The sequence below is a fragment of the Oreochromis aureus genome, linkage group 20 (assembly GCF_013358895.1).
Source record: "Oreochromis aureus strain Israel breed Guangdong linkage group 20, ZZ_aureus, whole genome shotgun sequence".
In the NCBI taxonomy this organism is placed as follows: Eukaryota; Metazoa; Chordata; class Actinopteri; order Cichliformes; family Cichlidae; genus Oreochromis; species Oreochromis aureus.
In genome coordinates this window covers 35,690,758-35,713,262 of record NC_052961.1, presented here as the reverse complement: position 1 = coordinate 35,713,262, position 22,505 = coordinate 35,690,758, and the positions used below count along the sequence as shown (strand labels likewise).

General features: G+C 43.5%; 1 protein-coding gene across 1 annotated transcript; it reads left to right on the top strand.

Annotated features, from left to right (window-relative positions):
- Positions 1–259: 259 nt before the first annotated feature.
- LOC116326121 (solute carrier family 2, facilitated glucose transporter member 1-like) lies at positions 260–22,117 on the top strand. Its single transcript, XM_039604668.1, has 10 exons — positions 260–377; positions 3,520–3,612; positions 7,081–7,241; positions 7,342–7,582; positions 9,414–9,576; positions 11,503–11,690; positions 12,030–12,134; positions 19,344–19,445; positions 20,224–20,427; positions 21,356–22,117. Exons 1-10 carry the CDS (start codon positions 360–362, stop codon positions 21,560–21,562), a joined length of 1,482 nt encoding a protein of 493 aa, XP_039460602.1. The 5' UTR covers positions 260–359; the 3' UTR covers positions 21,563–22,117.
- Positions 22,118–22,505: the final 388 nt, after the last annotated feature.

The following is a 22,505-nucleotide window of genomic DNA, read 5'->3' as shown; positions in this document are numbered from 1 at the left end:
ACATTGAAAACATTTGTGAGCAATTTCATATTTCAGCTGCTTCTTATTTCCTGTTAAATGCATCTAAGACTAAATCAGTCAGTGAATGTATTAGAGCTCTGAGACTTCAGCTCTAGGATGTCAACATCATGATAGTGCTGCTTTGCTGGGACCTCAGCAGCTCATTAAGATCCACTTAGTGCTGACGTCACTAAGCTGCTTACTGCTGCAGGTGAATGGAGGAAGGAACTGAAAAAGATTTGTTTACACTGATGTAGGACTCAAGTCTAGCAGGCAACATCATGAGCACTATTTTCTTGTAGATAGTAAATTACCTGACTGATTACTGACAATCTGGATTTTGGATTTTGTGGGCTGCCATGGAGTGCAGTGGCAAGGTAACTGCTGCTTGATTCATACACGATGAAGATTTTGTTTGTTGAAAAAATAAATAGGTCAGGAAAACAATTTAAAAAATCCAGTGTTTAATCCATTATGTGGCAGCACTTTTTCACAACAGACATCATGTCATAGTGAGTGAAACAACAACTTCAGATACAGAAATTAGGATGTTTTAATGGTGCGTTTGACCTAAATTCAGCAGCACAGTCAGGACTTCTACTCTTTTTCTTACAGCTGTAAGCAGTGCTTCCATTTTCTTATTACACTGTGAGATAGCAGCGTCAACAGAAGAGAAGTTTAGTCTTTGTGTTACAAATGTTTTGCAGAAACACAGTTTTACAACAAGTGATTTTAAATGTCTGTAAAATAATAAAATACGATCAGTCTTAAACTATCAGTAAAGAAGTAAAATTGATGCATTAGTATGTGGATAAGCAGTTTTTTAAGATGGTCTGAATTTAAGTATTTAAGCACTTTTATACAGCATGCCATGCAATTTTGTGTAAAGTTGTTTTACACATTATAGGACCTGTGTACATTTGTACTGTATATGCTGATGTAATTGATTGTACAGCAGAGGCACTCCTGACATGACAGGGATTAGACGTTAATATTATTACAGGCTTAGCTATAATAGTAGTTTAGAAGCTATAGCACTGCAAATGAATGAGCAAGCACACAAATACATATAAACTATATAAAATAAACTTTATTATAATTACTATTATTATTAATTTCTTTCCTTCACCCTGTCGCACACACAATGATACAATGCTTTTATCTGCACTGATAACACTTTGAAACAAGTCATGAAAAAAAGGATCTTGTTTAATGGAAGGTAAAAGTATCAGCCTACAAATGGATGAGATCAGAGACACCCCAAAAATCAAAGTGAAAACATCATGCAGCAGGTTAGTCCATTTTATCCAAATATTACTGCAGCAATTCAAAATGACACTCACAAATAATAGTTTGCATGGCTGTGCATGCTCCAGATCTGGACCAGACTGTTACTGGACAGTCTGAGGTGCAACCTGGAAGCGTTGGTTGTACCAAATGTCCCATAAGTGTTCTACTGGGTTTAGGTCAGGCAAGCATGAGGGTCAGTCAATGGTATCAATTCCTTCATCCTACAGGAACTGACTGCTTACAGTTGCCCCAGTGTAGGGTCTGACAATGGAGGCCAAGGATTACATCCTGATGGAAATCAGGGTATCGTTACCTAGCATGTAGAGGTCTCTGTGGATTAGCCCCCCAGTCACTGACCTACCATGAAACTGGTCATGCTGAAAGATGCTACAGGCAGTATGATGTTCTCCACAACTTCTCCAAACCCTTTCATGTCTGCCACATGTGCTCAGGTTGAACCTGCATCTGTGAAAACAACAGGGCACCAGTGGTGGACCTGCCAGTTCTGGTATTCTGTGTCAAATGCCAGCTGGGCTGCATGGTGCCAGGCAGTGAGCACAGGGCCCATTATAGGATGTCGAGCCCACAGGCCACCCACAAGAAGTCACTGGTTGGTGGGAGACATTACTGGCCTTCTGGAGGTCATTTTGCAGGACTATGGCAGCACTAATCCACTTTCTGCTTGCAAAAAGAGGCAGATACCAGTACTGCTGATTAGTTTTGGACCTTCTATGAACATGCCCAGCTCCCCGGTATGCTCTTGAGTCTGTTCTGGGGAGCTGGGCAAACCTTGTTTGTGCCATCCTGGAGGAGGTGAACTACCTGTGCACCCTCTGTAGGGTCCAGGTATTGCCTCATGCTACCAGTAGTGGCACTGACCCTAGCCAAATGTAAAGCTAATCAAAAATAGTCAGAAAATATGAAGAGGAGCAAATGTATTCGTATTCTAGTGCACCTGTTGTTAATTTCATTAACACCAAAGTAGCTGAACTTGATTAACAACCCCCTCTGCTACTTAACTAACCAGATCAATAGATATATTTACACATGCCAATCGATGCATCAGGGATCAATCCATCAACGATAAACAACCTGCATGACCACCTGAGCCGCATCCATCCATTCAAAGTTTACACAACATTTCAATTAGAACTACAGTTCAATTCCTCTGCATTTCTACTTATAGTGCAAAATAACCTCTTTGTTCACCTAAAAAGTCCTGAAGCCATGTCTGAGTGTGTCATATCTAACTGCAATACTGCAGTCCTCCATGAAACACGTCCACCTTCACTCTGATTTGCTCCCAGGGGTTTGATCAGCTCACAAAGTTTATCCATTTTATTAACCATACACCTCACATTCCTGATGATGGTTCCTGAAACAGCTCATTGTTCAATATGAAGCTCCTCCAGGATTACAATCCTCATTCTGGGCACTACAACTGTTAGAGCAATCAGCGGTTCCTGATTTCTGTTTCCAAGAGAGTAAAGGAAAACGAGTAGCAGCCTGGTAAAACTTGACTTTAACAATCAGAGTAGTGCAGGTTTTCTTCTAAATGGAAGGTTGATTCTTCGATCCCTGGCTCCTGGTCTTGGGCAAGATATGGTGTACACACCATGTGTCCACACTGCACAAATCAGTGAGTATTTGAATGCTGGACAAAGCAAAGGCAAATATTGAAAATGCTGTGTGGGTGCATGAACGAGGTTTGCAGCTAGAGAAATAAAGTGAGTGAGTGATAAGTACAACATATCAAAAGGGGCGACCGTGGCTCAGGGGTTTGGGAAGCGCATCTGTAACCGGAAGGTCGTCAGTTCGATCCCTGGGCTCTCTGTCCTGGTCATTGTGTCCCTGGACAAGACACTCTACCCTACTGGTGTTGGCCAGAGGGGCCAATGGTGCGATATGGCAGGCTCGCTTCTGTCAGTCTGCCCCAGGGCAGCTGTGGTTACAACTGTAGCTGCCTGCACCAGTGTGTGAATGAATTGAAAAGCGCTATATAAATGCAATCTATTAAAAGAAAATTTAGCTTTTTTATTTTTGCATGAATTAAAATGATCGAGAGAAATGAATGTTATCAAGTGATAAAGTCATTAGAATAAAAAATAGCTTCAAACCAAATTCGATCTATTCACACACAGTTTTATGAGGGTTGTAACATGTTTAAAACGGGATTTTTCCTCTTCCAACAGTAATTATCAGTCTTCTTTTTCTGTCTTATAACAATAGGTGACGCCCCAGCTGATGATCACAGTAGGGACAGCTGTGATTGGCTCGCTTCAGTTTGGCTACAACACTGGTGTCATCAATGCTCCTCAAAATGTGAGTGTTTTATTGTCTGAAAGAAGAATGTAAAAAGAGGAAAAAATACATATTTGAAAATGTGTGAGAACAAATGGAATTAGAGTAGCGATACAGTATTTAGTTTCACTGATGAAGATTAAAATATTAAATGCCACTTTTTCTTTTTTCAGTTAAGGTTTTGGAGCTGAATCTATGTGGTATATTTACTGTTTTCACATGTATTAATTTATCTGGCTTAAACAGGCCCATCTCAAACAAACGTGTTTCAGTATTAAATGCTGTTAACACATAGTGAAAAGTTCAGGTGACTGAAAAGAACATTTTTTATGAATTCAGGGCCTCTTCCAACTAGAATTTGCAAGATCCATCCATCCACTTTTTATCCCTTATCCGGGGCCACATCGTGTTGGAAGCAGCCCAAGCAGTCCCATGCCAGCTGGAGACATAATGTGTCCAAAACCAAAATAACTACAACAACAGTGTTCAAAGAGTTTCAGCACCTTTGTGTTTTTGCATTTGACAGAGAGTGTTGTGATGGCTGCCTTTACAGCAAAACAGCACTCCTACTTCCCAAACTCTTCAAATAGTTGCACAAGCTGTCGAATTGTATTGTTTTGGTTTCAAAGAGACATGAAGCGTTCTTTCTCACCTGCATCACCCCATCCACTTGTGTTCAGAGTGGAGGTAGGGCAGGTTGGTGATCTCTCCGATCCTTTTCTTATTTAAAGTGAGCAGTGGATAGGCAGCAGGTGAGTAGTAGCAGATAGCAGACCAGCTTCAGACAATCTGAGGAAGTAACAGGTTAGCGTGGGGGGTGATCCAAAGCACCGGTGACAGGAGACACAAAGAGCAAAACAGCACAGAAGGTTACGAGGAGTTTAAAGCAAGCATAGAGGCCGATTTACTGGTACAGAATAGCTGATGATCTGGCGAAGGTCTGAGGAGGCCCTAAATACATCCAGGGTGATCATCCATCCACTTTTTTATCCCTTATCTGGGGGCAGATCGTGTTGGAAGCAGCCTAAGCAGTCCCAGGCCAGCTGGAGACATAATGTGTCCAACGTGTCCTGAGTCTATGCTGGGACCTCCTCCAAATAGGACATACCCGGAACACATTGACCTGGAGGCACCCAGGAGACATCCTAATCAGATGCCGGGACCATCTCAACTAGCTCTGACTGCTCTGGGTCCCTCCTGAATGGCTGAACTTCTCACCTTATCTCTAACGCTGAGTGCTGAAAACTCATTTTCACTGTGTGTATCTGCAATCCGATTCTATTGGACATTACCCAGAGCTTGATGCCATCAGTGAGGGTAGGTACATAGAGTGACCGGTAAATTGACAGCTTTACTTTTACGCTCAGCGCTCTTCATCTCAACAGACCAGTAAAGCACCCATATCTGCAGTGGTGTGGGATCTCTTACCTCCTCCCTCATTTGTGAAAAAGAACCAGAAATACTAAAGCTTCTCCACTTCCCGACCTTGAGTGGGAATTCTACCCTTTTCCTGCTGAGAACCATGGAGACACATTTGGAGGTGTTAATTCTCTTTCCCACTGCTTCAAGCTACCACCTGGTTTTTCAAGAGAACCACATCATCTACAAAAAGCAGCCACAACATCCTGTGGCCACCAAAGTAGAAGCCTTCTGCCACTTGGCTCCACCTACAAATTCTACCCTTAAAAATTCTGAACAAAGTGGTGACAAAGACTCACAGTAAACAAGTCAGACTCAATTCAATCCCAGTCATGTTGCGCCAAAACACAGTTTTATAAGGTCCCTACAATAAAACGGAGAAAACCGCAATGATCAGAGAAAATGAAGAAGAAGAAGTATTCCTTCCATACCACTGATTTTATCGTACCACTGATCCTCGGGTGAAGTCAGGAGTGCCCCACCCACACTATACAGAGAGTGAGTAGAGCACCCCTCCTGAGTTACCTGACATTTAGACAGAGCTGCTTTAAGGCTGAAGAAAAATCCTCTTTAAATTGTCACGGTCCTGGGTCATGCGACCCAGTGTTTTTGAGTTTCTTTGTATTTTGTTATTCATTTGTGTTCTTCATTTCAGCTTATCTAGCTAAATTCTGTCATGCCTAGGTTACAGTTATAGTTCATGGTTTCTCAGGTTCCCCTTGCGTCTCACCCCTGTGTTTTAGTCTCCCTTATTGGTTAGTGTATCTAATCTGTTATGTCATGTCTGGGTCTTTTTATGGTTCCTGTTTTACTTTGACGGGGTCTTGGGGTCATTGTTTTAGTTACACTTCCACTGTGGCATCGTTAGGTTCATTCTTGTCAGCTGTTTTCCCATGTGCCTCCACTTCCCCTAATAACCTTATGTGTGTATTTAAGTCTTCTGTCTTCCTTTGTTCTTTGTCGCGTCATCTGTGCTACCTCCATCATGTCACAGTTCTCATAGCCATTATCTTGTTCCAGTCATAGTAAAAGTCATAGTTATAGTTTTCCCAGTGTGTGATTAGATTTTCCCTCATTTTGCCTTGTTTTATGTTTGTGAGTTTCAGCCCCAAAATGAAGGTTCGCTTTTTGTTCAAGTTTAGTTTTGGCTCCTAGTCTGCGCCTGCACCTGGGTCCTCCTCACACACTCCACATGGTCTGCCTCCACAGGCTGTGACATAAATGTAGCTACATACATACATGCGTATCAGGTATCATGTTCACCAACTTAGAATGGTATCAGAAGGATAATGACTGTATTACTCTTACATATGACCTGTTGATGAAAGTTCTGGAGAGAAAGTTAAAGACCACCCAAGTCATTAAGATTCACTTTCTGAAAGAGTTGCAAATATTAGACTCTGGAAATTAAATGACAACGCAGCTGTTGGGTCTGTGTTCCCACATGCCCCACTGGTTTAGAGACTTATTCATCATGAAGAAAACAAGACAGTCAGTGATCGATCGATTTACTTGCAAGGGAGGCCTCGTTGGTATCTACCACAAAATGACCCCAAATCCGGCCTCCGCTTGCTGCCTTTTATTGGGAAAACAGTTCACACAATACACATCACAGCAAAAGCACCGCCCAGAATGTGTGTGTGTGTGCTCCTGCTGCCCAAAAGGGTCATAAAAGCAGGAAGCAACATCACAAGAAACAGATCTTCCAGATAGGATGTATCTGTATTAAAACACTACAGCCCCCCCCCACACACACACACACGCACACACACACACAACCTGGAGAGGCTGGGGAGGGGGACAAAGGAATTCCTTTCATCACAGAGTTAAAACAATGTAGAGATGGTAAGCATAAAAATGACAACATTTAACAATTCACTTTAACAGCAGTGTATCCAATATTTGTCTTTGTATTTCACCCTGAGTGTAAAGTATTAAATCACTAAGGGTCACTAAGCAAAAGTTGGGATTAAAGTGCTATGGTGTACATAAAAGCAACTTCACTTTGCTTTAATCTGTCTTTATGTGTATTACAATAAGACTGTTACTGTGTACTGTTTTATGTTTTAGATCATTGAGAGCTTCTACAATGAGACATGGAGCAGCAGGTTTTCAGAGCCCATCCCTCAGACCACTCTAACAGCTCTGTGGTCTCTCTCTGTGGCCATCTTCTCTGTGGGAGGAATGTTTGGCTCCTTTTCTGTCGGTCTCTTTGTTAACCGCTTTGGCAGGTAAGACTCTCTTCGTTGCTAACAAGATCTATATACATCCATATTTTTTTAAATAAAGTTTTCTGATTAATGAGCATTAATGGTAAATTATTTTTTAAAGGAGGAACTCCATGCTCATGGCCAATGTGCTTGCATTCATTTCTGCAATATTTATGGGGTTCTCCAAATTGGCTGCTTCCTTTGAGATGCTCATTATTGGACGTTTAATTGTGGGTCTCTATTCTGGCCTGTCCACTGGTTTTGTGCCCATGTACATTGAGGAAATCTCACCCACATCTCTCCGGGGAGCATTAGGAACGCTGCATCAGCTTGGTGTAGTGATCGGCATTCTCATGGCACAGGTGAGGGCCTTACATTTTTAATCGCAAATACTCCCACCATTTACCAGTTTGAGTAACAGTTGATTAATAAGATTGCGTATAATCACTTTCATAGGTTATTAGAGAATGACATATTTTTTGTGATTTTTGCCTCCATACACTCTGCACACCACCAAAAGAGAGTCTAGTGTTACAGGGCTATACTCTGCTCACATTCAGCCAAATGCTGTTAAAGTATTCATTAACCACGTGCACTGCTTCACAGTATAGACCACAAAAGCCACCCAAGTGTTATTCAAGGCAAAGAAACTGTATTCACTATGACCAAGAGAGTCACCTGATTTCGATCCAATAGATCGTGCTTTTCAGTTACTGAAGACAAAATGAAGACACAGATCCCAACAAACAAGGCAGCTGCAGTGAAGGCCTGGCAACGCATTGACAATACTGCAGTTTTTACAGGATAAGACACAACTATACTGTAGATAATTTCAGTGACTTCCAGGTAATTATATAAAAAGTGGAATAAAAATGTTTCCCAAGTTTACATTGCAAATACACAGTACTTATAGGGGACTCACAGCCTTGGCCACCCGCTTGAAGAGGTACACCAGAGAGATAGAAGGCAGGAGAATAAACCAGTTATTCTCCACGGAACCATCCAAGGTGTAATGTCAGTGGCAGGGGAACAATATGAGAACAGCACCACCAAGGCTAGAGACGGAGCAATACTGGAAGGACGCAACAGATAGCAGCAATGCTCAGTGGCTAGTGGATCTGAGGGCAGACCACAGCAACCTCCCTGAACAGGTTCCAGTAACCATCACAGTGGCAGACATCCAAGAAAGGGTCTCCAGTATGAAGAGTTGGACAGCACGAGGCCCTGACATGGTTCACGCCTACTGGCTGAAGAAGCTGACTGCACTCCACGAGCGTCTGGGGCACAGATGAACCAGCTGCTAGTAGATGAGAGACACCCAGAATGGCTAACCGAAGGCCAGACGGTCCTGATCCTCAAGGACCACCAGAACAGACCAATGAATGACTGACTTTTGCCAATGAATGACTGACTGATAGAATGATTGTAAATCAATACTGATATCCAGTTACCAGCCAATAACCTGCCTCAGCACCACGTAGGGGCTCTTGTCAGATATCATGGTGGCAAAGATGAATTGACACATGGCTCGATGTGGGCCAGTAGGGCACAGAAAGGAATTGGCAAGAATACCAGAGGCACAAAACACCAGCTACTGGTAGACCGAGCAGTCAGCCGAGACTGCAAGACTGACCAACATATGCACTGCCTGGATTGATTACAAAAAGCCCTATGACTTGATGCCCCACACCTGGATCCTGGAACTGGACAAGATCAACAGGACCCTAAAAGCCTTCATCAGGAACTCAATGGACAAGCAGAAGAAGACGGCCATAGTGATAGACGTAGAGATACCAAATGACAGCAAGATTAGGAAGAAGGAACACGAGAAGCTTGAGAAGTACCAAGGGCTCAGAAGAGCTGGAGAAGATGTGGTCCCAGTGGTAATCAGAGCACTAGGTGCAGTGACTCCCAAGCTAGGCAGATCTCAAGAACAACATTGGAGATCTCTGTCCAGAAGAGCGCAGACCCAGAAACAGCTAAGATACTGCGAAGGACCCTCAAGCTCCCAGGCCTCTGGTAGAGGACCCAAGCTTGAAGGAAAGACCGCCCGCTGGGGCAAGAGGAGAATTAAATTTTAAAAAAATATATAAATGCTGACACTTCAAGCATTTCATGTCCTTACTGATTTACTGTTGTGCATATTCCAAGTCTGGGCTTTTAAATAAGCAGTGTATTGTATGCATTGTTTAGATTTTTGGGCTTGAATCCATCATGGGGAATTCATCCCTATGGCCCCTCCTACTGGGTTTTACTCTGCTACCATCTGTGCTGCAATGTGTCCTGCTGCCTCTCTGTCCTGAGAGCCCCCGATACCTCCTCATCAACTGCAACGAGGAGAGCAAAGCCCGCAGCGGTAAGATGAACACGCTGTCATTAGATCCATATGAAAAAAGAATCAAATGCAATCAGACAGGCAGGAACATTCATGGATTATACAGTGGCTTGCAAAAGTATTCGGCCCCCTTGAACTTTCCCACATTTTGTCACATTACAGCCACAAACATGAATCAATGTTATTGGAATTCCAGGTGAAAGACCAATACAAAGTGGTGTACACGTGAGAAGTGGAATGAAAATCATACATGATTCCAAACATTTGTTACAAATAAATAACTGCAAAGTGGGGTGTGCGTAATTATTCAGCCCCCTGAGTCAATACTTTGTAGAACCACCTTTTGCTGCAATTACAGCTGCCAGTCTTTTAGGGTATGTCTCTACCAGCTTTGCACATCTACAGACTGAAATCCTTGCCCATTCTTCTTTGCAAAACAGCTCCACAACTGCTCTGTGACGGCCTCAGAGGTTGTCTAAGAGAATACTGGGAGCAACAACACCACGAAGTCCAAAGAACACACCAGACAGGTCAGGGATAAAGTTATTGAGAAATTTAAAGCAGGCTTAGGCTACAAAAAGATTTCCCAAGCCTTGAACATCCCACGGAGCACTGTTCAAGCCATCATTCAGAAATGGAAGGAGTATGGCACAACTGTAAACCTACCAAGACAAGGCCGTCCACCTAAACTCACAGGCTGAACAAGGAGAGCGCTGATCAGAAATGCAGCCAAGAGGCCCATGGTGACTCTGGACGAGCTGCAGAGATCTACAGCTCAGGTGGGGAATCTGTCCATAGGACAACTATTAGTCGTGCACTGCACAAAGTTGGCCTTTATGGAAGAGTGGCAAGAAGAAAGCCATTGTTAACAGAAAACCATAAGAAGTCCCGTTTGCAGTTTGCCACAAGCCATGTGGGGACACAGCAAACATGTGGAAGAAGGTGCTCTGGTCAGATGAGACCAAAATGCAAAAAGCTATGTGTGGCGGAAAACTAACACTGCACATCACTCTGAACACACCATCCCCACTGTCACATATGGTGGTGGCAGCATCATGCTCTGGGGTGCTTCTCTTCAGCAGGGACAGGGAAGCTGGTCAGAGTTGATGGGAAGATGGATGGAGCCAAATACAGGGCAATCTTGGAAGAAAACCTCTTGGAGTCTGCAAAGACTTGAGACTGGGGCGGAGGTTCACCTTCCAGCAGGACAACGACCCTAAACATAAAGCCAGGGCAACAATGGAACGGTTTAAAACAAAACATATCCATGTGTTAGAATGGCCCAGTCAAAGTCCAGATCTAAATCCAATCCAGAATCTGTGGCAAGATCTGAAAACTGCTGTTCACAAACGCTGTCCATCTAATCTGACTGAGCTGGAGCTGTTTTGCAAAGAAGAATGGGCAAGGATTTCAGTCTGTAGATGTGCAAAGCTGGTAGAGACATACCCTAAAAGACTGGCAGCTGGAACTGCAGCAAAAGGTGGTTCTACAAAGTATTGACTCAGGGGGCTGAATAATTACACACACCCCACTTTGCAGTTATTTATTTGTAAAAAATGTTTGGAATCATGTATGATTTTCGTTCCACTTCTCACGTGTACACCACTTTGTATTGGTCTTTCACCTGGAATTCCAATAACATTGATTCATGTTTGTGGCTGTAATGTGACAAAATGTGGGAAAGTTCAAGGGGGCCGAATACTTTTGCAAGCCACTGTAGATTACAGTACAAAGAGGCAGGTAGGCATGTTCATTGGATTGGAAATCCTTCCAAGACACATTCATGTTCAGACACTCAAATACGCAATAGAAACTCATTGTAAACAACACCTGTATATCTGAAGTTACACAAATAAATCTTTTATGCACACAATTTCTGCCAAAACCGTTGAAAATACTGCTAGACAGTTGTAACATAATAATATAGATATAACTACTGTCTTCCAGTCCTAATTAAACTACGGGGTACTGATGAGGTGAGTGAGGAAATGGAGGAGATGAAGGAGGAGAGCCAGCAGATGATGAAGGAAAAGAAGGTGACCATCCCTGAACTTTTCCGCTCCCCTGTGTACCGCCAGCCCATCTTTGTTGCCATCATGCTGCAGTTGTCACAGCAACTGTCTGGTATCAATGCTGTAAGTCAAATGAGCAAAAGAGAACGTGTGCATTCTATTGTAGTGAATGCCATAGGGTATAAAACAAAGGGTATAAGATAGACGATAAAATGTTTTACATCTCTTAAGCTACATAGATTAAAAATGATCTAAATGATAACCTTAACGACCATTAAGTAATGAGATCCTCCTACTGCTGTACTACTACTACTAAATTAGTCATTAGTCATAACTCATGTTCTTGAAATCATTATTCATTAACAGTGCATTCAAGTTGAAGTCCAAGGTGTAGAGAAGAAATTCATGCACAGAAAGATATAAAGTGTGTAATGTGTGTCTTGTGTCTGTCATCTTCTGTAGGTGTTTTACTACTCAACTATGATCTTTGAGCGAGCAGGTGTGTCCCAGCCTGTCTATGCAACTATTGGCACAGGAGTGGTCAACACTGCATTCACAGTTGTTTCTGTAAGTTGTAAAAGAACAAGTTGAAACAAAAAAAAGCTTTATGTGCTGGATCTCTCTCTCTCTCTCTCCCTCTCTCTCTCTCTCTCTCTCTCTCTCTATATATATATATATGTCAACTTTTTTGGATTACTTCCATTACTGCAGAAATTAGTGCGTTGATACAAGAATGGTGAGAAAAAGGCAATTAACAATGGAAGAGAGACAGACCATCATAACACTTATAAATGTAGGTCTGTTGTCACGCAGGTGAAAATGGACTCCAGCTGAACTAGAATAGCAGTCGTCAATTTATTTACAAAACACCACGTGAAAGTATATATAGTGTTCAGGGCAAGGATATGCAACGGTCCTGGGGAAAAGGGGAGAAAGTCCAAAACATGCTCCGCTCAGGGGCGGATCTAGAGAAATTTTCTTAGGGTGGCATGAGGGTGGCAAAGAAATCAAATGGGGTGGCAAAATCAAAGCCTTTTTTTTTCCCCAAACACATATGCAGGTGGTTACATATGGTTAAAATAATTCAAATGCAGTAAGTATACACGTTTTTCATATAAATATAGTCTATAACTTAATTATTGTCTGTAGCCACATAATTACACACTTTAGTTACATAAAACATGTGAGTTTTGATGTTATGTACTGTATAGCCTGTATAATAAATAAATATGGAGCCCAATCAGTATAAAATCCAGAAAGCTACACAACATGGGGCGGTTCATTTACAAACACACGTCTAACTTAAGTTTCGCTGTTTTTTGTTAGAAAACAATCACATTGTTACAGCTTAAATTACACAAAATGTCAGAAATCTGCACTGTCATGGACAAAAATTTAAACCTAATTTTTCATGATTTGTTGGATTAACCCACTGAGGTCTGAAATACAACCGGACATTTTTGACTCCTTTTGAGTTTACGTTTGTATTTCACCCTCAAATTGTTTCATTTTATTTTTTTCCCCTTGCCTTGTTTGGTATCTTTTCAGCTCAACTGAATTTAGTTGTTTTTTCACTGACATACTGCATTAGTATTACTGATCTGAAATCACACAAAGAACTTAAAATCCTAGTAGTATTTTTTACTGTAAAAAAAACCCACAGACATGTTGAGTAAATTTTTATAACTTGAAATGCAAATATAAATTCTACATTTTGTAAACATATACAACTATTTATCTAAAAATGCAGCCAATGCACCTGCTGTTTTTTCATTTTGTACAACCATTTAAAAATATTACTAAAACTAAAATGAGAGAACAATCAGGTGTCGCAATAAGATGCCCCACAAATGATGTGTGCCAGTAAAAAAAAAGTTTGTCCACCAAAAGACAGAACAGCACAGGGATAAACCTGCAGGCCTGACAACAGCAGGTGTATCACTCCACTGGTTTTCTACTTAGTGACAGTGTTTACAAATGTGCCTTTGTGACATTCATTAGTGCCCTCACTGACACACAAAACAAAACAACGACTACACAACAGAACAACTACACAAGACAAAACAACACACTAAGTATACACTCCACACTAAACGTCACAAATCTCCCACATCTAAAAACACTCTCACTCACTCTCTCTCTCTCTCACTCTCTCTCACTCTCTCTCTCTCACTCTCTCTCTCTCTGAGTCCGAGAACCTAAGCACAACAGAACTGCGGTTAGAATAAGCAGAGTAATCACACGAGAAACAGGGTTTATCGGGCCTGTACTGACGAGAGTAACTCAACGATCCAGCGAAGAAGCCTTCTGAGTCCTCAGCTTAAATAGCCCAGGAGTCCAGGTAATCAGGTGAATTCACAGCAGGTGCGTGGGCCAAGGGCAGGAGCCCAGCTGAGCTCCGCCTAGGCAGACAGGTGAGAGACAGGAGAAGGAGAGAGAGAGAGACAAACTAAAAACAACATGTAGCCTGAAACCTAGGTCCACCAAGGAGACACAGAGACCATGACATCTGTCCTACAGAGAAACTGCAAAGAAAGTCAAAGTGTCAGTGAGTACAGTTTCCTTCACCATCCAAAGGCTCAGAAACAAACTGTGACAGGAAGAGGTCTGGCAGACCCAAAGACACACCTGAATCAGACGACAAGTTTCTGAGAGTTAACAGCTTGTGTGATAGGCAGCTCACAGGACAACAGCTTCAAGCACAGCTTAATAGGGGTCGTAACAAGCAAGTCTCTGTTAACTGAGAAGAGAAGACTTTGAGCTGCAGGTTTGACAGGACGAGTTGCAGCAAGAAAGCCAGACTTCAGAATAAAACAAAGCAGCTATTATGGATTGATGAATCAAAATTTGAAATCCTCAGTTCATCATGCAGGATCTTTGTACGCCTCCCAGGTAATTTGTACGCCTCCCAGGTCAAAGAATGCCAGGCGAGTACAAGTACAAGTACCTGGGAATCCAACAGGCAAATGGGAATGATGAAGAAGCTGCTAGGAAAGCTGCAACCACCAAGGACCTGCAGAGAGTAAGGCAAGTCTTGAAGAGTCAGCTGAACAGTAAGAACAAGATCTGGGCTATCAACACCTACGCCCTGCCAGTGATCAGGTACCCTGCTGGCATAATAACCTGGCCAACAGAGTCAAGGGAAGAGATAGAAGCCACTGCCATCAAGACAAGGAAGCTCCTGACCATGCATGAAGGGTTTCACCCCAAGTTCAGCACCCTGTACGCTAAGCTGAATACTAAACGGAACCATTGTCAGAACCATGTTCCAGGATGAGACAATGAACATCCATGAGTACATTAGGAAGATGGCCACAACCAACCGCATGCTCATTGAATACCTCAGGCAGAAGAAACCCAAGAAGGAGGAGGAGCAGGATTAGGAGTCATCATTGAAGGATGGGCCCCTGCATAGTATGCACCACCAGCAGTGGCTGACATCCATAAATCCTACCAGTGGCTAGACAAAAAGCTGGACTGAAAGAAAGCACAGAGGTACTAATCATGGCAGCACAGGAACAAGCTCTCACCACAAGATCCATATCGACATATATATGGGTATATATCGACATATATATCCATATTGGTGTGGAGGCTGGCGTCTACCACACCAAGCAAAACCCCGGTCTTGTGACGTCTATCCACAAGTACAGTACAGTCCTAGGAACAGATAAAATACTGCGCAAGCTCCCAGGCCTCTGGTAGAGGACCCAAGCCTTAAGGATAGACTGCCTACAGCGACAAGAGGGGAATTTTATATTCCAGAATGAGAGAATCTCGGTAGGATGTTCGCCAGCTAACAGAGGTGTGCTTGAGGTCGTTTAAAGACCCTCAAGCTCACCTTACATTTGTACAAAATAATAAAAAATAAAAACATAAGTTAATGAAAAATAAAAAACAAGTATGAAAGTATAAAAGCAAATATAAAAGCTACACAAGGTAAAAATAGACGGAATCATGATGAAGGGTATGCAATTTTGATAATTTAGATGGGTTTTAAGGTGCGAAATAAGAAATAATAATATGAAATAAGCCCCTCCGCGAATCCCTACCTTATCATGGTGGAGGAACCAGACAAAGAGCGATTCGGAAGGGAGGGAACCGGAAGGGAGGGAGCCGGGCCCAGGGAGGGTGCCCGAGGACGAGCGTCTGGAGGCCAGGCCTTAGTCCATGGGGCCCGGCCGGGCACAGCCCGAAAAGGGGACATGGGCCCATCCTCCTGCAGGCCCACCACCTGCAGGAGGCGCTGTAGGGGTCAGGTGCATTGTGTGGTGGGCGGCACCCAGGAGCGGAGGCCCTGGTGGACTGATCCCCGGCTACCAAGACTGGCAATTGGGACATGGAATGTCACTCCTCTGGTAGGGAAGGAGCCTGAGTTAGGTTGAGAGGTACCGGCTAGATATAGTCGGGCTCACCTCCATGCATGGCTTGGGCTCTGGAACCAGCCTCCTGGAGAGGAGCTGGACTCTGTCTCAGTCTGGAGTTGCCCCTGACGAGAGGCGGCGGGCTGGGGTGGGTATCTTGGTATCCCCTCGGCTTGCTGCCTGTACATTGGGATTCTTCCCGGTGGATGAGAGGGTTTGTGCCCTGCGCCTTCGGGTCAGGGAACGGGTCCTGACTTTCATCTGTGCTTATGCTTATGGTTATGTGGCAGCTCAGAGTACGCAGCCTTTTTAGAGTCCCTGGGTGGGGTGCTGGAAGGTGCTCCGCCTGGAGACTCTGTTGTCCTACTGGGAGACTTCAATGCTCACGTGGGTAACGACAGCGAGACCTGGAGGGGCGTGATTGGGAGGAACAGCCTCCCTGATCTGAACCCAAGCGGTGTTTTGTTATTGAACTTCTGTGCAAACCACAGTTTGGCCATAACGAACACCATGTTTGAAGATAAGAGTGTCCATAAGTGCACACGGCACCAGGACGCTCTAGGCCGCACGTCGATCGATTGTGTAATCGTATCACCAGACCTGTGGCCATGTGTTCTGGACACTCAGGTAAAGAGAGGGGCTGAGCTTTCAACTTATCACCACCGGGTGGTGAGTTGGATCAGGTGGCAGGGGAGGACGCTGAACAGACCCGGTGCGCTTAAACGTATAGTGAGGGTGTGCTGGGAACACCTAGCAAAGGTCCCAGTCCACGAGATCTTCAACACAAACATCCCGCAGAGCTTCAACAGCATTCCGAGGGATACTGGGGACATTGAGTCTGATGTCATGTTCAGCATCTCCATTGCCGAAGCTGCTGCACTGAGCTGCGGCTGCAAGGTGGTTGGTGCCTTTCGTGGTGGAAACCCGAACCAAAGGGTGGACACCAGAGGTGAAGAGATCTGCCAGGGTGAAGAAGGAGTCCTATCGAGCTTGGTTAGCCTGTGGGACTTCGGAGGCAGCTGATAGGTACCAACAGGCCAAGCAAAATGTGGCTCGGGCAGTGGCTGAAGCAAAAACTCAGGTGTGGGAGGAGTTTGGAGAGGCCATGGAAAAAGACTTTCGGACTGCCTCGAAGAGATTCTGGTAAACCGTCAGACGATTTAGGAGGGGAAAGCGGTGCTCTACCTGTACTGTGTATAGTTTTCTCTGACTTCGAGAAAATTGTTGGGCGGTTGAAGGAATACTTCGAGGAGGATAATCCCACTGACACATCTTCGTAGGAGCAAGCAGAGTCTGGGGATAAGGGGGATGACCTGCCAATTTCCAGGGGTGAGGTCACTGAGGCAGTTAAACAACTCCTTGGTGGCAGAGCCCCTGGTGTGGATGAGGTCCGCCCTGAATTCCTGAAGGCTCTGGGTGTTGTAGGGCTGTCCTGCCTGACACGCCTCTGCAATGCTGCGTGGAGATCAGGGGTGGTACCCCTGGACTGGCAGACCAGGGTGGTGGTCCCCATTTTTAAGAAGGGGGACTGGAGGATGTGTTCCAACTACAGGGGGATCACACTCCTCAGGTTCCCTGGGAAAATCTATGCCAGGGTGCTGGAAAGGAGAGTCCATCCATTAGTCGAACCTCGGATACAAGAGGAACAATGCGTTTTTCATCCTCGTCGTGGAACACTGGACCGGCTCTTTATCCTCTCGAGGACACTTGAGTTTGCCCAACCAGTCTACATGTGATTTGTGGACTTGGAGAAGGCATTCAACTGTGTCCCTGAAGGTGTCCTGTGGGAGGTGTTGCGGGAGTATGGGGTGTCTGGTCCATTGCTGCGGGCCATTCGATCCCTATACAACGGTTGCAAGAGCTTGGTTCGCATAGCCATCAATAAGTCGGACTCATTCACCAGGGGTGATGGGCTCCGCCAGGGCTGCCCTTTGTCACCGATTCTGTTCATACCTTTTATTGACAGGATTTCTAGGCGCAGCCAAGTGGCGGAGGGCTTTCACTTAGGTGGCCTCAGAATCCCATCTCTGCTTTTTCGCAGATGATGTGGTTCTGTTGGCTTCATCGGGTATGGCCTCCAGCTCGCACTGGAACAGTTTGCAGCCGAGTGTGAAGCGGTGGGAATGACGATCAGCACCTCTAAATCTGAGGGTGTGGTTCTCAGCCGGAAAAGGGTGGAGTGCCCATTCCGTGTCAGGGACGAGTTATTGATCCAAGTGGAGGAGTTTAAGTATCTCGGGGTTTTGTTCACGAGTGATGGGAGAAGGGAGTGGGAGATCGACAGACGGATTGGTGCTGCGGTTGTAGTGATGCGGACGCTGTACCAGTCCACCATGGTGAAGAGAGAGCTGAGCGTAAAAGCGAAGCTCTCAATTTACCAGTCGCCTGGGGCACACCCAAGACACACTGGAGAGATTATATCTCTTGGCTGGCCTGGGAACGCCTTGGTGTTCCCCTGGACAAGCTGGAGGAGGTGGCTGGGCAGAGGTAGGTCTGGGCTTCTCTGCCTAGGCTGTTGTCCCCGCGCCCCAGCCCCGGATAACTGCAAGAAGATTAATGGATGGATGGATAATATGAAATCAGATGTTAGCTAAGAGTTTCAATGAAATGGGCTACACAGATAAACAATACAGAACACCACTGTGCATTGCAACAGGAACAGGAAGTGACACTGTGTCGCAGAGACAGCAAACACCAAGTGAAAGCACCACCCAACGAATAAGAGAAAGGAAATCTAATTTTATTAAATGAAATATGTCATCACAGAAGTTCTGGCACCATCTTGTGCTTTTAATGTGTAACATTATAGCATATAATGGAGTCGTTATATGCTCAGTGTCCGATGACCTCGAGTCACTGAGCGCAGCACAGGCATCACATGTCCCTATCTGTGGTTTGGCGAACTAAGGTTTGTGTGGAGACCAAGTCCTGTTGTGGCTCTCACGAACCCCCTTGGCATCTTACTAAAACGCTATACGTTCCTCTCAGCAACACAGAATACTGGACTGCATGTAGCATCTCGAGCTGGTGCTGGTTCACCACCACCTGCTCTACTGCATAGAGGCTAGCTCTGCTACTATCTGTGCCAGTGCCTGAACTGGCTGCGTGGGTTGTGATTACATCATGTTGCACTGAGAAGTTTTATTCCATATATTTTTGTTTTTTTTAAGTACTGCTGAACTTTAACAATTCAATTCAATTTTATTTATATAGCGCCAAATCACAACAAAAGTCGCCTCAAGGCGCTTCAGTAGATGATTATGAATTACTGTTTTTATGATGGTTTCCTTTGGGCATTTTACATTTCGTTTTAATGGATTACAGTTATGATCCATTGATATTACCCACACTGTGAATACTGGTATTATGTTTGGTTTATGTTGTCATTTTATAACATCTGTATGTCTTGTAGTTGTTTGTGGTGGAGCGTATGGGCAGGAGACCCCTTCACCTCATTGGTCTGATGGGAATGGCTGTTTCAGCAGTTTTTCTAACTGTGGCCATGGCATTGTTGGTAAGTGTTTGTGGTCACCATTACTGAAAGCAAGCCTTTTGAATAAAAGGATAGGAGTGCTACAATGTTATTGTGTCATGGTCCTGGGTGATTTTGACCCAGGGCCCTTAGTTTTCTTGTGTTTTTGTATTTTGTTCTTTATTCATTCCATGGTTCCTACGTTGTTTAGTTTATTAGATTTCCCCTCGTGTCTTTACCCCATGTGTCCCCCTCCACGTATCTGTGAGTCCCCATGCCTCGTTTCTCCTCCTTGTGTTTTATTCCATGTTTTCCCCAGCTTGTTATGTCTGTGCTCTCCCTGTGTTCTCTCTTCTCCTCCTGTCTGCGCCTCTGTGTACTTCCTGTTTTTCTTTGACAGTCTCCCATCAGTATGCGTCATGTTGTGTTAGCTCCTGCCCTGTCTCGTTATAATTATCTGTGTCAGCTGTGTTCCCCGTGTGTTCCCATGTCTCTCGTTATCCTTCTGTGTTTTTATATCCGCGTCTCCCTCCATTCGGTGTCTCGTCCTCCCTCATGGCTGTATTTCCTTGTGTTTCCTCGCGTTTCAGTTAATCATTTCCCAGTTTAGTTTAGTTCTCTGTTTTCCATTTACTCCTGCAATAAAGCAGTGCGTTTGAGTTTATTCTTCGTGTCTCTGTGAGTTTGAATTTGGGTCCTCACCTGCCTCCGTTACGCAGCCGATTCATGACATATTGTAGATCAAGAGTAATAAAAATCTGAACATGTAAAAAAATAGACCATGAAACTGATGATTTTCTGTGATTTGCTTCGCTTTAAGGACCAGCTAAAGTGGATGTCTTACATTAGCATTGTGGCCATCTTCAGTTTTGTAGCTTTTTTTGAAATTGGCCCTGGCCCCATCCCATGGTTTATTGTGGCTGAACTCTTCAGCCAAGGGCCCCGTCCTGCTGCCATTGCAGTTGCTGGTTTCTCCAATTGGTCTGCGAACTTCTTAGTGGGGATGTGCTTCCAGTACATTGAGGTAAGACAGCTTTTATTAAAAGATTTTGTTTTTGGGTTTTTTTGGGAGGAGCTCCTGTTTTCAGTTGTACAACTCATAGAGTGCTTTTGCTCCATGGATTAGACGGCAACAGACTTTCAGTTGGCTATAGGTATCATCCTATGAACAGAGACTGCGCCTATTAAAAAAAAAGTATCCAAGCAATACACTCTCAGCACCGGTCTAGGAAAGTCCTGTTCTATGAGTGTCTTGCAGACCATTTGTAATTCAATTTGTATAGTTCCAATTCACAACAATTCCAATTCACAACAATGATGATGCGTACTGGTTTTTTCCATGATTGACTGGAGATGGTTTAGAGCCCGTTGTACAACTCAGCGTCAGACTGGCTGTGCCATTTGGTATCTCTGGATACTAAATTTATTTCACTCCATTGGAAGTCCCACGCTGATTGTATGTATGTATTTGCAGTCTGATTTCCACACAAAGCCACCACTAACTTCCATTTTAAACTGATATAGCTTCCTTGTTGTGTCACAATTGGTCACGAGATTAAAGCAGAGTTTTCAGAGTGTCAGAACCCAAATTAGTAAATGCTCATCATTTTATCAAGCACAGCATTTTTATCCTCTCATATCTCTATGGCTATTAATAATGATAGATTACGACTGACTTATTACAACTGGGCACTAAAACATAAAAATGCAAGCATACTCAATATGTTCAGTAAATATGAGGACTACTCCCGCTTCCATACTTCAAATGTAGGATCAGTAGTAATCTTTATTCATGAAATTTCATTTCCACCAAACTGTTTCTGCTGGATATATATATATATGTATATATGTGTGTGTGTGTGTGTGTGTGTGTGTGTGTGTGTGTGTGTGTATGTAATTATTAGCTTGTATTCTGCAACAACAACAGAATTGAACCTTTCCCTTTAATACAGCAACTCTGTGGCCCCTACGTCTTCATCATCTTCACCATCTTGCTGCTCGGCTTCTTCGTCTTCACCTACTTCAAGGTTCCAGAAACTAAGGGCTGCACTTTTGATGAGATTGCAGCGGGCTTCCGCCAGACTGCAGGTCAGGGATCTGACAAGTACTCAGCCCCAGAAGAATTCAACACCCTCAGGGGGGATGACCCTGATCTTTGAAAGTTTGTACATGTAGGGAGCTCTGTTTTCCATGTTTTAAATATTTCATCCATTAATGTTAGAGCCAGTAATCCACACTGTAAGGGCTTTCACACAGACTTACCGTGGGCTTGATCTGTAGCACAGCAAATTCTTGGTCACTAGTAAAAATGACATCCCAGTAGGCTTTCAAAATGAACCAAGTGTCATTTTGTGGCAGAAAAAAGCAAGGTTAAGTATATGGAATCATTATATACAATCTTCTCCTTATTAATCACAGGAAATAAAGTTTTGAACCTTTTTTTTTCCCCACACGTCTTTTTCAGTTTTGGAGTTAATGATATAAGACATTGGATGGATTGTTTCATGTTTGATAGGTGACAGAAAATCTTGGTTGTGTGCTTTTTTATATATATTTGATTTTGTTTAATAATTAAGACTTTAGTCAAACGTAATATGTTAGACATATGCTACAAATGTGTTTACAAGTGTGTCATACAGAAAAAACTTGTAACCCATGAAATTTAACAAAGTTTAATAATTGATTTTTTGTCTTTCTGAGTTATTAAACTAATACCTATAAAATGGCACTGCGTGTGATGTGACATACATGAAGCTTGACTTTGCTCCTGCATTGTGTGGCCTCACTGCAAATGCATGTTAGTGTTTCCTCTCCTTCCTTTCCTTTCCTTTCCTTTCCTTTCCTTTCCGAAAAGAAGTTAGTCTTCTTAGCCTGTGGTTTATATTAAAAAATGTATTTTAACCTCAACCATACTCTCTGTGAAACCTAACCAGTTATTTTAGTGCCTAAATCTAACCACACACATGGTGTGCATGTACACTTAATACTTAGTATTAATACCCAATACTTTAATTAAACATTAACAAATAGAAGTGCTAGATCTCCATCACTCATTTTTCAATTCAGTCTTATTTATATAGTGCCAAATCACAGAAACAGTGA